This window comes from Eutrigla gurnardus (assembly GCF_963514095.1).
Source record: "Eutrigla gurnardus genome assembly, chromosome: 21".
Taxonomy (NCBI): Eukaryota; Metazoa; Chordata; class Actinopteri; order Perciformes; family Triglidae; genus Eutrigla; species Eutrigla gurnardus.
The window spans coordinates 13210392-13224679 of record NC_139932.1 but is presented as its reverse complement, the minus strand read 5'-3'; the positions used below and the strand labels follow the sequence as shown (position 1 = coordinate 13224679).

Here is a 14288-nt window from a genome sequence, read left to right as displayed (position 1 = left end):
ACTTTCCTCAACATATTATCTAATGGTCCAAGCATGACTGGACGTGAGATAATTCTGTGTAGATAATTTGGTGTATGGAGATATCGGCCGTATGTATGGCCTATGTAAACAATATCTGTCATTCCTTTGTAAAACAAGGGGGAGTGAGGGGGGCAGGGGGGCTCCGAGAAGAGGGTTTGAGGACTGGGAAAGTGAAAAAGATGAAGAGGGGGGGACAGGGCTGATTGGAGCGGGATATTTAAGAGCATCAGGAAATAACGATGGTCCCTCGGAGCTCCTAAATATCCTCTACCGAGACAGGAAGTTGCTCCATCAATCACCACGAGGACAGCTCTCTCTCCCTCTCTCTCTCTCCCTCTCTCTCTCTCTCTCTCTCTCTCTCTCTCTCTCCTCGGGCACTGAACCCAACTGACACACCGGTGCAGCTGCTCCAAAAGTGGCCTGCCTGCCTCCCATTTTCATTCCTATCCATCTATGAACACACACACACACACACACACACACACACACACACACAGCTGGGATTTAGTCAACAAGGTAATTACAGGACTGCAGTCGGCCTCCAAACCAGATACACCAACGAGACACTGATTGATGTAAAAGAGAGGTTGATGGCAATGAAAGGATACAGGATGGCGACCTTCAGCAAAATGCCTCTCAAGGCCTGCATGTGTGTTTGTGTCTAAAAAACAGAATTCCATTTGACCTACAAGACACGTGTATTTCTTAAAGTAGTAGGTTGCCATTTTTATACCACTCTTGTGACTATGCTAAACGCTGCATGAAGGCAGAAGCAGGAGAAAGTTGGCGTAACTTAACATAAACAGGCTAATTCTTTGCCTGGCTGTGAATTAGAAAGTTAATGTGTGTTCAGATTCCGACAGAATGCAAGATGAGTTTTAGATGTGGCACGATGACATATAAAGTCAATGGAAAGACGCGATGTGGGTCGAGCCGACACACAAACACACAGAAAGACCCACCAGCTAGCTAATAGCTAACGTCTGTGCAGTCAGCAAATTGGCTGTTTGGGACAAAGTCATAGTCAAATTAGCGCCAATGACGCAAGCGTTTTGCTTTTTGTCTGAGCACACCTTTTAGTTTTTATTTTAAGCCCAAGTGCAGTAACTTCCTGGAGTCGAGTTGTCGCCGCAAGGTTGCCAAGCAACTGGAGAAGACTTCAGGGAGTCGCTGCAAATGAATGTTACTGCCCATAAAATCAAAACTTTATATTCCTGTTTGTGTACAGACTAAACAAACAACAGGCAACATGTTAATTAAAACCATTTAAAGGATAGCCAGGCTAGCTCCCTGCTAATCTAAGCTAAGCTAATAACGTCCCAGCTCCAGCTTCATAGCATAGAGACATGCGGTTTCATCCGACTCTCGCTACCAAAGCAAATAAGTGTATTATCCAAAATGTTAAAGTATACCTTTAGCTGAATATTGAAACAGCTCATTGCAGGGGGTCTAAATAATATAGTTTATTTACTGTATAATATTCCTGTGTGAGTTTCCAGCCAAACTATGAAAAAATCATGAAAAAAAGTCAGTTGGTTGCCATGAAGTCCATGTTTTGGGGTTTCTGTATGACAGCATGGGTGTGCAATGAATGCCTACATTTCGACAAGGTCTCAGTGCTGCAGTCTGGAGCTAGCTAAGATAGTATTGTAGTTCATCTCTCTCAACCAGTGGAGGGATGCCATTAAAAATAATGAGCATTTCCCTGCTTCGCAGCCCGTCAACAGATCCTTCCACTCCAGCACAGAGTCCCACTGTACCCAGGCAGAGGTTTAACAGTTTTTTTCCCCTTAACTTTTACAGTGTGAGAAAAAGTTCCCAGTTGTAGCGAGTAACCCATTATGTGCTCATGTGCAAGTAGTTTAAGCACGATTTGGTGGCTGAGCGTGTTGAAGGTTGGGTTGTTCGTTGGGTCACAAACGGGGCAGGAAATTAAGTTTTTCCATCAGGCTGGACGTAGTGGACCGATCCAAAAGTCCACATCCACTTTTTAATATTTTAGCAGATGTTTTACGGTGTATTTATTTATTTATATTATAGAAAAAAGCTGTGTCGAATATACGCCTCATTCGCTGCCAGACAGAATTAGCTAGTTAATTCTATTCCAATTTGGTTTCCAGTTCTTACATTAATTTTCCACCCTGTTTGTAACCTTTGCTGTTGAGAAGAAGCTTGTAAGTCCATAATTAAAGATGCAAAATTTGGGGCATCCTTGAAACATTCATTCTTGATCACTTTGACTTTTCCAGGGAGGTCTGACTGAGCATGCGTGCTGTTTTTCCATCAGTGCCTGATTCACACTCACACGGTTAGACAAACTCACACCTGGAGGGGCTTTCAAGTGCCACTATGGCTTTTCTAACACTGGCATCCGTTCTCCTCTATAGCCTTCATCTGCTGACTGTTTATTTTTAAATGAATTCCTATGACGTTATACCAATTGACATCATGGGAATGTCTCGTCCAACATTCACACGCTGTTTTTGTCCTATGGATCCAGCTGCTCTACTTGTATGAGGATTCAGCTCCCGAAGCACTACAGCAGCACTTTTCCCCATTAATCAATTTAATTTAACACAGTCGTGTTTTCTTTTTTTTTTTTTTTTTTTTCCTTTTCCGCTTGTCAATAGCTCAGCTACATTTATCAGGTCAGTGTATTTTCCATGTGGGACACTGCCCGAAGTACACTGAATGGGTGCCGGAGCAGCTGCCGGGCAGCACAGCGCTCTAATGGTTTTTACTGTCGGAAGGTACTGTTGCCTCGCAATGAAAAAGGTCACCATTCAAGCCTGGCACACTCGTGTGTCCGGTGAGCTTCGCTTGTGTTCTTATTACGTGCGTTCCTCCGTGAAAGTGAGGTGCAGTATGAGTTACAATGTGGGTTTTGTTCCCTATCCATTTGTTAAATGTGAATTTGATGTTGTAAAACCATTTCCAAATAATTTCAACAGTTGCTTTTGCCTTTTTTTCCCCGTTTACAACAATTGCATCCTTGTTAGCTCCAATCCTTTGCATTCAAAGCACCAGAATCCAGTCCAAGATTCTCACCCACTCCAGGAATGTCACTTAGGTGCATCAGTTAAATAAATCCCATAGATACATGCAAGTGTAGGAGCTCTAAAGAAAATCCCAATGACTAAACGGAGGGCTTAAAGGTAAAAAAAAAAAAAGAGCACACTGTAAAGAGCTAAGTTCACAACGGCGGGGGGTGTTTTCTTTTACTACTTACCCAAAATGCATCTTGACATTGTAACAACAGCATTGCTTGTGCTTCCATCCAGCCTCTCTTGGCTGCTCTCAGCCACCTTGTGTACACAGCCTGTCACGTCTGGACAATACTCCTGCAGCAACACGGTTGACAGGGGCTAAGAAGCACACACACACACACACACACACACCTTTTTTGCTTTCTCTTTCACAGACAAGCTAATAAACACACATGCACACGCACGAGGCGCTTGCTATAAGAGAACAGAAAGCTCAAGTGGGTCAAAGGTCACTGGAATGTTTATGTGTCTAATCATAAACGAGGAACTTTGTGTGTGTGTGTGTGTGTGTGTGTGTGTGTGTGTGTGTGTGTGTCTGTGTTTCTGCAATAAGCTTTGAGTTGGTGAGTCAAAGCAGAACATACAGCAGAATTGATGGTCATTCCTTAATCACTCTCAAACTGATATACAGTGGGTGAGCAGATGTCTCTCTCTCTCTCTCTCCTTTCCTTGCTTCTACATCTTCCTCCTCCTCGGTATGACAGGTGTTTCCACTAAATAAGCAGCAGTCAACGTTAAAGTTGTGTAAATAACCTTCGACGAAAGGATCCTTACATATTATTTATTAACATTCAAAAACTAAATGACATTAGTGTTGAACTTTCATATTGTCACTATTCTTATTGGTGCACAGAAGACCAAAAGGTGTGACGCACGCGCCGTTTCCCGCTATGCCCCGCCCACTTCAAACCACAAAGAAGAGCACACATAAAAAAAAAATCTCTCAAACTGAAACACCCCTAAATTTTTCAAAACTCTGGCAGCAAACGTTGTATTCATGTAGAACCCCATTTTTCATAGAGAAAAGATGATTGAGAAAATATGTTTTCAGGGCTGGAAAAAAAAAAAAACTTGGCCAGAGAAAGCCATACTGCTCTGTGTCTTTCATAACTCTCCTCCTCCTCCTCCTCCTCCTCCTCCTCCTCCTCCTCCTCCTCCTCCTCCTCGTGAGGAGGAACATATCACTGTGCGTCCATGGTAAATGTCTTTCATAACCCTTGACTTCCTTCTCATTCTCCAGCCTTTTGCTCTGCCTTTCAACTCAACGAGACGAGTAGTAAAGTTGTCATCTTTGCCTGCTGAAGTGGGTCAACATTTATCTACAGCCGGCTGGAACAGGATTCAGCCCCGAGGATGAGGAGAAGTCACTCGCCCACTTCTGTCGTCGTAGGGGAATCAAAGCCCAGCGAGATGCAGCCCTGCTCTCCCGATCTGTAATCGGACCGGTTAGGCTTTTATATGCCGGGCCTGCACAGCACAGAACCACATCCAACTGTGCCAGTAGAGTATATTGTACATTTAGTGATGGATTATACCTTTTTGTAGGCATGAGACATCTTAATTCAATGATTTATTCCTCTACTATTCATAGAAAGAGACAGTGTTCTTGTCTGTTTTCTGCCTTATAAAGTTCAGTCATGGACATTTGGTTGTCAATAAAGTTTCTAATGCATTTCCATGTATATCTGCACATTTCTGGAAATAGCATCTTTAAAAAAACATAGAGACATACAGTATCATCAAAGAAAACTTCTTCCATGAATATTGACTCACTACCTTTTGGATGCAACGTGGGATTTAGTCTTCAGGGAACCTGTGTGGGAGAAGACCTTTGAGTGGGAATGAAGAACAGACAGAACTCAGACACATGGCTAGTTAAAGTGTCGCCACAACCACATAGACCATTAGCTATTTAAAGGAATACTTTGACATTTTGGGGCAATGTGCTTATTCGCTTTCTTGTCAAGAGATGAGAACATTGATAGCACTTTCCGTGTTTGTACAGCCAGCAGCTGGCTTGCTTAGGTTCGCGTAAAGACTGGAAATGGAGGGAAACAGCTAGCCTCGGCTCTGCCAAAATGTAATAAAATTTGCCTAATCAGCACTACTAAAGTTATTTCCCAACATGGTAAACTACTTTAACTCTGCTTTTTATGTGATTACTGGTTGATACGTTCTGGAAGTGGCCTGCTTTTTTGGTGAAAACATCTTCAGGCAAGGTTAATGTCACCATTAAGTCTCATTTTGTCTCAACTATTTCACTACTAATTTTAAAAAAAAAGGGAAAAATCACAATATTATTATGAGTGACAGGAAGAAGAACATAATCTGCCAGGATTAGGTTCGACTCCCGAAGCCATTAACTCTTAATACAAAGTGTGGGATTCAGCCACTAAGTGTTTCTGCAAGGATTTCAATGATCCACTCTCCTCTCTGGTGGATTGGGTGTCATTTTGTAACAAAACTCCTTAAACAGGGAAGAAACTCATTACTGCTAATGTGTCTCCTTGGTAGACAGTTTCGCTTACAGGCAGGCACTTTATCAGACGGTGCTCCGGGTTGATGACAGGCTGCATGTCAGAACCCACCTCCAACTAAAACGTCCATATTTTCCTTTTTCACGTTGCTTACGGCAACGTTTACGTGAGAGAGGATATTATGAACTGGCACAATGTATTTAGCCCCAGATAACATAATCATAGTAAGATTTCAATGATGATCAATATTACGACAACAGGGCAGATGGTCATTTGGTGGACTTTTAATGAAACATTTCCACTTTTACAAATAGGATAAATAAGTTGAAACTGTGTTTTTACATTGCACTTACAGGAAGAGGCTCCTGTTAATTGATGGACTATATGTTGTCTCCATCTTGTGGTGATTAGTGGACAGTACAATAACCTAAAAATCTTGTAAGATATTTCTTGATCCATAACAAAATTAACCAAAGAGACAAAACTGAAGATTTTTGTATTTGTAAAGCCTTAAATTCTTGAAAATGTATCCCAATGTGGAGGGAATGCCTTCACCTAAGGAGATTTTGAGTGGGAAGTTTTCAAAATAAAAGCTTTTTCAAAGTTAAGAAAAAGAAAAGTAGATTTATTTCTAAAAGTTTTATTCATGGCACAAAACAAACACTGTTCACGCGGTTTTACATTTAGATTTGTTCATTTGTTTCATCGGTTGCACATTATGCATTTTCCGTCTATATTCTTTTCTATTTATAAACAGTCTTATGCTCATTACGTCGACATCAAACCAAAAGGCTACTGATAATGTATCACAATGATGAGTTACAAAAAAACTAAAAACAAGAAATCCTCCTTCTCCTCTGCAAAGTATGTAGACGGGAACAAGACGTCCCTTGACCTCTAGAGGTCACACTTCATGATCTCTCTGAGGCAGATGGTCGCATAGCAGGAGGAGTCCAGGTCGAAGTTTAAGGTGAGAGTGAGCGAGTCGTGCTCCCCTTCTACTTTTGTGCCATTCCGCTGCCTGCCGCTGTTCCGACTGCTGCTTCCTGTCACCTCTCCTCCTCCCTCCCCGCAGGCTGCCCTCTGCAGCTGGTAGCTGAGGTTGCTCGTTGAGGCCAGCAGGGGGCGGTAGCAGCCGGGCAGATTCAGTTTGAGGCTGCCGACTCTGAAGCGGCAGGCGTCCAGTCCGTCCCTTGCCAGTCTCTCCTGGAACCAAGTCCCCATGGCGTTTTCTGGATACTTCACGGTGTTGCCCGGCATCGGCAGTAACACCTGACGGGTTGATAGAAACGCAGAACCAAAGATAAGCGACGAGAAAGGTCAAAAGAAAATAAACAATTGCATTTACAGTAGATGAATGTCCCTGAGCTACATACATGCCCCAGTGTGTACACCCCCTCATGCTCCTCTTGGTCTGTCACCACATGGATCTGGGAATTAAAGGAAGGAAAGGTCAGTAAGTGCGCCCTGCAATCAAGAGAACAGAATAGCTCCTTTAATAACCCTGTTTACTGCCGAAATGGCCTTTAAGCCATTTTATTGAGGACACGATGTAAGAAAATGTCCTGAACCCAAGACTTTTCCTCTCCTTGGGATATTTTCCTTTTTTGTATCGGGCCTTTGTGAGGATTGACTCTCCATTAGTGATATATTTCTCCTTCAAGATCAAGCACCCAATATTCAACGTATTTATTCCCCTGGAGGGTTTTTGGGGCCGGGTGAGAAGACTGATCCATGTTAGCACCTAGATTGGATGTGAAAGCCAGAGAGTTTGAACCTCATAGTCACCCTCTCTTACCTGAGCCGAGCTGCTTTCTCCCGGGTCTCCCTGAATCCACACCAGGTCTCCTTGCCTGGCACTGTGGCCCAGAGTCGTCAGCCTGTGTGCCACTGCCTCGTTCCACACTCTGACAACCACAAACAGATGCATGATTGTAAAAAAGGAAGCAAAAATCGCTCTTAAGACAGAGTGTGTGTATATGAATTAAAGAGATGAAAGCCTGGAAATCTGATGTTAGCTTTTTACTTAAATGTAATGATGATACATGACAGGTTTGGTTCCAATCTAGCTGTCAAAACCAAATGCATAACAGTGTAGTGGAGCTGCTCATTAGCCAAGTGAAAAGTGAGTTTGAACATGGCAGGAATCTCGTTAAAAAAAAAGGGGAGGGAAAGGGAAGGTATTTTCCTTGCAGCTAACCTGCTACAGTAGGCGTGTGGGTAGAAGACTCTCATGCTGTGGGGCAGGCTTAGCCAGGCCTGGGTGCAACCATCCGGACCTGTACCGTAGCGGTTCAGGGCCCGAAGCATCAGTCGCTCCCTGGCCTTCGATAACGGCATCAGCGCCAAAGACTCCTTTGCGTTATCTGGTTATGGAGAAGCAAGGAAGAGTGATAAAGGCAGAAAAGCATGTTGAATTCCCAGAAAAGCATGTTGAATTCCCAGATTAAAAAAAACAAAACAATTTGAGGTATTTTCAAAGATTTAATAAACCAGAAGTCCTAGCTCTCACCTGTGGAGAGGAAGTGTCTCTTAGCGTGGTTTTGAGGATCACTGACGTCCTCTGGAGTGAAAAAGAGACGCACGGCGCTCACCTGTGTCACACACACACACACACACAGCAACACATAATACATCATACACTAACAACACCTTGCTGTGCAACCTGCTGGCGCGTGAATGTGACTTATTTCACATTCATTCCCTCTGGAAGTATTTCAGGCTGCATGATATCCACTTTAACAGCATGAAAGGAAGTAACATCTGGTCATGTATATAATAACCTACTGCAACACCTACCATGTCTTCTTTGAGTAAAGCCAGACCTACGATGTCAGACTGAACGCTCTGCACGCTCCCAAACCTCTGTGGTCCGTAGTAGTTGACAAAACCTCTGGCCTGTGAAGAGAGACAAACCAGGTGAACGTGGCAGCAGCAATCTGTTTTTAGATAGATAGTTTTTGAATTATTGTCAACATATCTCTTAAAAAGGACTAACAGCAACAATGTGCGGTCTGTCTTTCCTGCCTTCTCTGTGGCTCTAAGCACCAAGTCCATGGCATCTGACCAATGAAGTGATCTTCCAAAATAGCACATTTACTGGGGACTATTTTCAGCCGCAGATTAATACACATTTTGTGGTCTAGTAAGGATACGGCAGCAGAATGTGGGACTGACTCGAAACAAATTGAAGCCGTATACAAACTACTCCTGTGTTCATTGTAATGGAGGAAAATATTAACTAATGCAGCACTGCCTCATAACGCACACAGGAATATGATATAAACATAGGAAATACATAGTTTCTTGGTTAATGGGATCAATGCATTGATGGTTTTGGTCTTATTTTGAAAACAGAAAAGAAATATAGAATATCACCAGAATTATCCTTTACAATCAATCGCATAAATGTAATATATTGGTGCCTTGTTGGTCATCCCTCCTTCAAGAGAAGAAATGCAAAGAGCATAACAAATGTTGTAACATCCCTTTAAGTGTAAATCTCTAGTATTGTTGTAGTGGGTTCAAATTTGACCTCGACATCATGTGAAATTTGGTGAATCAAATATGGCTCATGGGATAGCTTAAATTGTGTCTCGTTCTCTTTTTATATTGGTGGCAAAAACCATTTGGGTGCTAATCTTTTTCATGAGATTTTTTTAAATCTTAGGATAATAAATGACGTCTACACAGAATTGAAGACGTGACATGAAAGTTGATCATTTGCGATGGTTCACATGTAAAAAGCTCTACTTGAAACATCGCACGATTTGGAAAGTTTTGAATATACCTTGACATTCTCCACTGCTTCCTTTACCAGCGTTGCCAGGCGAGTGTGCGTGTCTGCACCAGAGGAGTGTGCGTCGCTGGCCCCGTGTAGTCTCAGGTCTCGGACCACCAGGTCAAAGTGGTTCCCCCTCAGACGTCCGAGCCTGAGGGGCTCACTGACGGCACGGATCTGAGACAGACGCATCCCTCTCTTCTCGAACTCAGCTGTTTTCTCTTTCAACCTAGTGATCAATCACATCAAATAAATAGGTTTCTCTTTGAAGGGAACTCCAACAATCATCTTTCCAGCTTTTTTGCCTCGCCAATTAGTGAATAGGGAGAAATGAATCCATGAAAGAAACGCAGAATACCGTTGGGTTGAGACCTTCTTGACCACCATGGACTGATAAGTGATGGCTCTCTTATCCTTGATCCCAGCGTAGGTGAAATCCGATGGTAGGACGCCAAGAGCGGCTGCCATGTAGCTGATGGCCTCCAGAGTCTCCAGGTTCTCCTTACGCAGAGTGAAAGCTGAAAGAGGCGACACACACACACACACACACACACACACACACACAGGTTATTTAAATTAAAATCTTAAGTGTCGCTACTACATTGTTTGAACTTAAAAGGTTCCTTACTTTATGATCTTGTGACCTTTTTGGGGGTAACAATTAGTAAAAAGGAAGTTGCTACCCTGCTCCTTACCAGTATAAACTTCTTCTTCTTTACGTTCCTCTGCGGTTCGTTTCTTCGGCCTCCCTTGCTCTCTCAGCCTCACAGAGATCGCCGTTGTCCCCTGGTCGGTGAAGCTTTTAGTCTCCACCAGTTTGCCGAACCTTCGGCTGAGGAAGTGGTGGACCGTCGTCCTGTGCTCCTTGTCGTGATCAGGTCCGAACGTGTAAGAGGAGCCTCGCACTTTGGCGTCTATGAACCTGAAGAAGTCCTCCGCTTCGTCCTCCGTAACCAGCTGGGAGAGCTCTCTGTAGTCCGGGTCTTCCCTCACCCTGATCTCGGGCTGAATGGTGACCGTCATGAGGAAGGGAAAGCGGTGCCGGACGGCCCGGTGGACGTTTGCTCTGTGGTGTTTGTCAGTGAAGGAGCCCAGAGACAGCTCCTGCTTGGTCGGCTTTTCTTTGAGAGTCAACACAAACTGCTCGAGCTCCTCGCTGACGGACTGGCCTAAAATCACGCTTAGATCGAAACTCCCTGGACTATGTATGGTGCCATCCAAACCACAATCAGCGGCATCAGTGTCCTGTGAGACCGTGGAATGATTATTCCACTTACATTCTGCACTGGTTTCATCATTTTTAACCGACGAGGCAAAGTCTGGCGTCTGTGCGGCTGCTGCTGTGTTAACACGCTGTCCACTGATGTCAATCTCAGTCACCACAAAGTCTTTGACAAAGTTTTTGATGCTTCCAAGAAAACCTTCATGGTTGGATATGAAGCACGCGGGGACGTTGGCAGCATCACTGTCCTGCTTCATGGTTACTTCATCCAAACACTGCAGGTCTCACCAAGTCCTGTTGCTGAAAAGACAACGGAAATAAACACATTTGAATACAATTGTATCAGCTCTTATTGAAGTAACAGTATACAAGGTATGTGCATTTATATGGCACAATTCACACGCTTATGTTGGAGTGTTTTAGTGTATTTAAGGAAACGTACTTTAAAAATCGTATGCAATGGAGAATGCAAACATTTACACATAATCAGACACAAAAGAGAAGATGAATAGCTCGGGCTACAACATACATTAGACGGCGGCAGAGAGGAATAGGGTTTTAAACCTGCCTTTTTAAAGCAGTCAGAGTTTGGGCACACCTTAAAAAACGATGTCGGGATGTTTAGAACGACGATAGGTGCTTTATTTCTACTTCTCGCCGAGGTTGTAGCCGCGAAATAGCCCGTCAATGTACAGTAATATCCGTGTGCTACACATAAATCCTACCTCGACTGTCCTGACAGAGAGCTGAGCCCGCTACAACAAAGAAAATAAATCACAGCCCGGTCTTTAAAACAGGTACACGCGTTCATAGTGAAGGGATAATGAAAACTGTTCACTCAACGAACCTGCACGCAGTATGTAAACAAGGAGCTGTTGATGTAAACACAACAACGCTGAAACAATCCAGTCCACTTCCGCGTCACGTGACAGTCACGTTTCTTAAAGGGGCAGACACCAGTCCATGTGTTGCACTAAATTCAATTTTAATGGCGCTGTAAGTGCTCGTTGAATTATACTATTGATGTAATAATAATAATAATATAGAAAAGTAATAAGAATGATAGTTCCAAATTACTAAAATGGAATCAGGAAGACATAATAAGAATTTTAGACATAATAATATGTATTTATTTGCATTCAAACCAATGATACAACCAAATGAATCTGTTTTTTAAAGTTAGTGTCACTAGGTCTATTTAGTAGCTGATCTTCAGCTTTCCATCGTATCATACACAGGAGGCTATTACCATGAAACATATCAGCAAAAAATAAATAACTTGAAATAACTTGCAATAGCAATTCCTGACAAGGATTCAACCTACTGTCAAAATATTTTGTCTTGCGTCTTATCTCGTTTTTGCTTCATGTAAGCACACTTACTGTAAACAATCCAACTTGAAGCCAAGAAACAGCACAGATCCCACAGTCCTGAGTCATAAATACGTCCTACAATTCATGGACCGAAAAAAAAAACTCATCCACATTTGCTGTCAATTAGTTTGCCAAGTATTTCTTCCCAAAAGTAACAGGTAAAGGGAATTGCCTTGTCTTTAACTTTATGTTAATGACATAGATTGTGCGTGTCTCTTATATAAATATCTGATTTTGCATATTCTAAGTGACACTTTTTGATCACAGACTCCCAAAACACACTGATTTCTTGGAAGTTTTAAACAACATAATGGAATGTACTGTCATTTCCCCCCAAAATAAACACATAGTAATCATTGAATAAGACTCCACCTTTTGCCCAGCTCCCGGGACTATCTAAGAAGGCAATAGGTCACGTACAAAAACAAAAAAAACTACAGCCTGGATCATGATTGTAATGAAAACAACTGAGAGCATATTTTCCATTTTCCATTTCCTCACTGTTGTTAAAATCTAGGTTTCATCTCAAGATCCAGAGTAGTTGCATAACTGCAGACGTTGGACCCATTGTCTCCAAGCTGCACAATAATTAAATTTATAGTGATATGTTTCTAATACTAGTACAACTTTGGACCGAGGCCCTGAAGAAGTCTCCCCGGGAGTGGGGGAGGAATCCCATCTGCTGAGGATATCAAGTAAAAAGTTTAAAGCATGTGATACCTGCTTCACACGTGGGTTTTTTTGAAGTTGGCGAATTCCTCCCAATGATTCAGTGTGAACTCACAGCTGGAGTATCAGCAGTTCTAACGCTCCCCACGGGAACCAAAACCTTCAAAAACGATTTGTGAGATGCCGAAAACAACATGCTCATCTATCCCAGCAAAATACAGCACATGAAAGAACTTAATGAAACTATGCACGGACAGACATATTCCATAAAAAATATGAAGATGGAAAGGGAACAGTTTGACATCTTGTGAAATATGTTTATTGGCTGTCTTGCCAAGAGTTAGATGAGAAGCTAAATACCACTCAATGAACAACTGAAACAGGCAAAAGTATTATTTAAACTGAGGGGATAACAGAGTAGCAGAAGAATCTGCCGAAGCAATGTGCCAATTTGATATTTGCTCTAAAAACCTTCAGGAGTGTCAATTTACAAACTTACAGTGAGCTAAACAATGGCTGACAGGGTTGGGTGGGTTGCAGCACTTATTTTAAATGGCGGGGAGCCACATGGCAACTCCAAACCAAAACATTGTTTTTCTTATCAGACTCACAATAGTAGAGACCACTCTACTCGAACAATCACACCCATAAAGTAAGAGTCAAACAGAAAGTGTCAGTCAGTCACAGATATTGTTACATTGTTCTTTTATTTAAATAAACCTGTTTTTGCAGCATATTTCATGGGGTGGCCTTTGTGTTTGCTTCTTCTGTGTAATTGTTACAACTTTCCCACGTGTATGTTTACTTACCCCAGTAGTGGGCGAGGTTGTAACAAAGGGACATTATGTATTTGACATCAACTCACAAGGTCTGTAAGATTCTTGTAGAAGTTTGAATTGGTGCTATTTGTAGTAAACAACTGTAATTGCAGGTGCTACAGCAAAAAAACTGTATTAATTGGTCAACCACAGCCTTTTATGCACACTACGTGTTCACGTTTATGATGGTTTGACGTCGAGAGACAATGTCAGTGTGACCGGAAACAACGCAACGGCAGATCATCGTCATGGCAACAGTTGTATGTTATAAGTGTGGCTGTACATTTAAGCCGAAAAATAAACTGAAAATAAATGTAATTTAGGATAATCTGCAGTGTTGGACAGCCAATGCAACGCTGTGCATGAATCCTTCACTCTTATACTTCTCCAAGTATTTCAACATTTTCTCCAAAATGCTGCTCCACGAAAAACTGTGCAACATTTATCTCCAGAGGACAGAATTGATCCAAGCGTCTCCAGTAAATGGAAGACCTTTCGGGAGAGTGCATCCTTCCGCCCGCCAACATCCTCTCTCCAGATGTTTCCGAGGCTCTGTCAGGAAATGCTCCACTCTGCATCTGCTTCAATTGAAATTCTTCTGGAGGAATTTCCAGAGACCAAATAAAGTTGCAGCAACGTCACAGATGGTTGCCTGGGTGGGGAGGGGTCTCTGATGGGAGGTCATGTGACACAGCCGCTCACTATAGTTCCTTTGTTCATCCAAAACAACGGCGGACAGAAAGTGCTTTATGGCGACTGAGCTAAATGCAAGTTCACTCGCAGAAACACACAAATAGGGAGGGCCTTGGCACTGGTGCCCCCCTTGGCACAGTCTGTGACTCCTCCCAGTGTGGGTGGCCCCAATGACGGCGCTTCCTCA

The 14288-nt window shown here is 42.7% G+C and overlaps 1 protein-coding gene across 3 annotated transcripts; it reads right to left on the bottom strand.

Moving 5' to 3' along the window:
- Positions 1 to 6167: 6167 nt before the first annotated feature.
- Positions 6168 to 11473, bottom strand: LOC311031990 (pseudouridylate synthase PUS7L-like). 3 transcript variants are annotated; one of them, XM_084038590.1, is made up of 10 exons: positions 11396 to 11473; positions 10022 to 10848; positions 9685 to 9844; positions 9336 to 9555; positions 8345 to 8443; positions 8058 to 8139; positions 7746 to 7911; positions 7344 to 7452; positions 6922 to 6975; positions 6168 to 6817 (listed from the first exon to the last, which is right to left on the bottom strand). In XM_084038590.1, exons 2-10 carry the CDS (start codon positions 10803 to 10805, stop codon positions 6443 to 6445), a joined length of 2049 nt encoding a protein of 682 aa, XP_083894716.1. In that variant the 5' UTR covers positions 10806 to 10848; positions 11396 to 11473; the 3' UTR covers positions 6168 to 6442. The 3 variants fall into 3 exon arrangements, with proteins under 3 accessions (XP_083894716.1, XP_083894715.1, XP_083894717.1); XM_084038589.1 differs by having other exon boundaries at positions 11274 to 11438; XM_084038591.1 differs by lacking the exon at positions 11396 to 11473 and adding an exon at positions 11147 to 11167.
- Between the last annotated feature and the right edge of the window lie 2815 nt (positions 11474 to 14288).

Excerpts from the sequence above, each read along its gene's own strand:
- LOC311031990 (XM_084038590.1), bottom strand. The coding sequence starts at position 10,805 with ATGAAGCAGGACAGTGATGCTGCCAACGTCCCCGCGTGCTTCATATCC. Across the intron at positions 9,556-9,684 it reads AAGAAGGTCTCAACCCAACG|GTTGAAAGAGAAAACAGCTG; the intron begins GTATTCTGCGTT and ends ATTGATCACTAG. Across the intron at positions 6,976-7,343 it reads GAGAAAGCAGCTCGGCTCAG|ATCCATGTGGTGACAGACCA; the intron begins GTAAGAGAGGGT and ends TTTAATTCCCAG.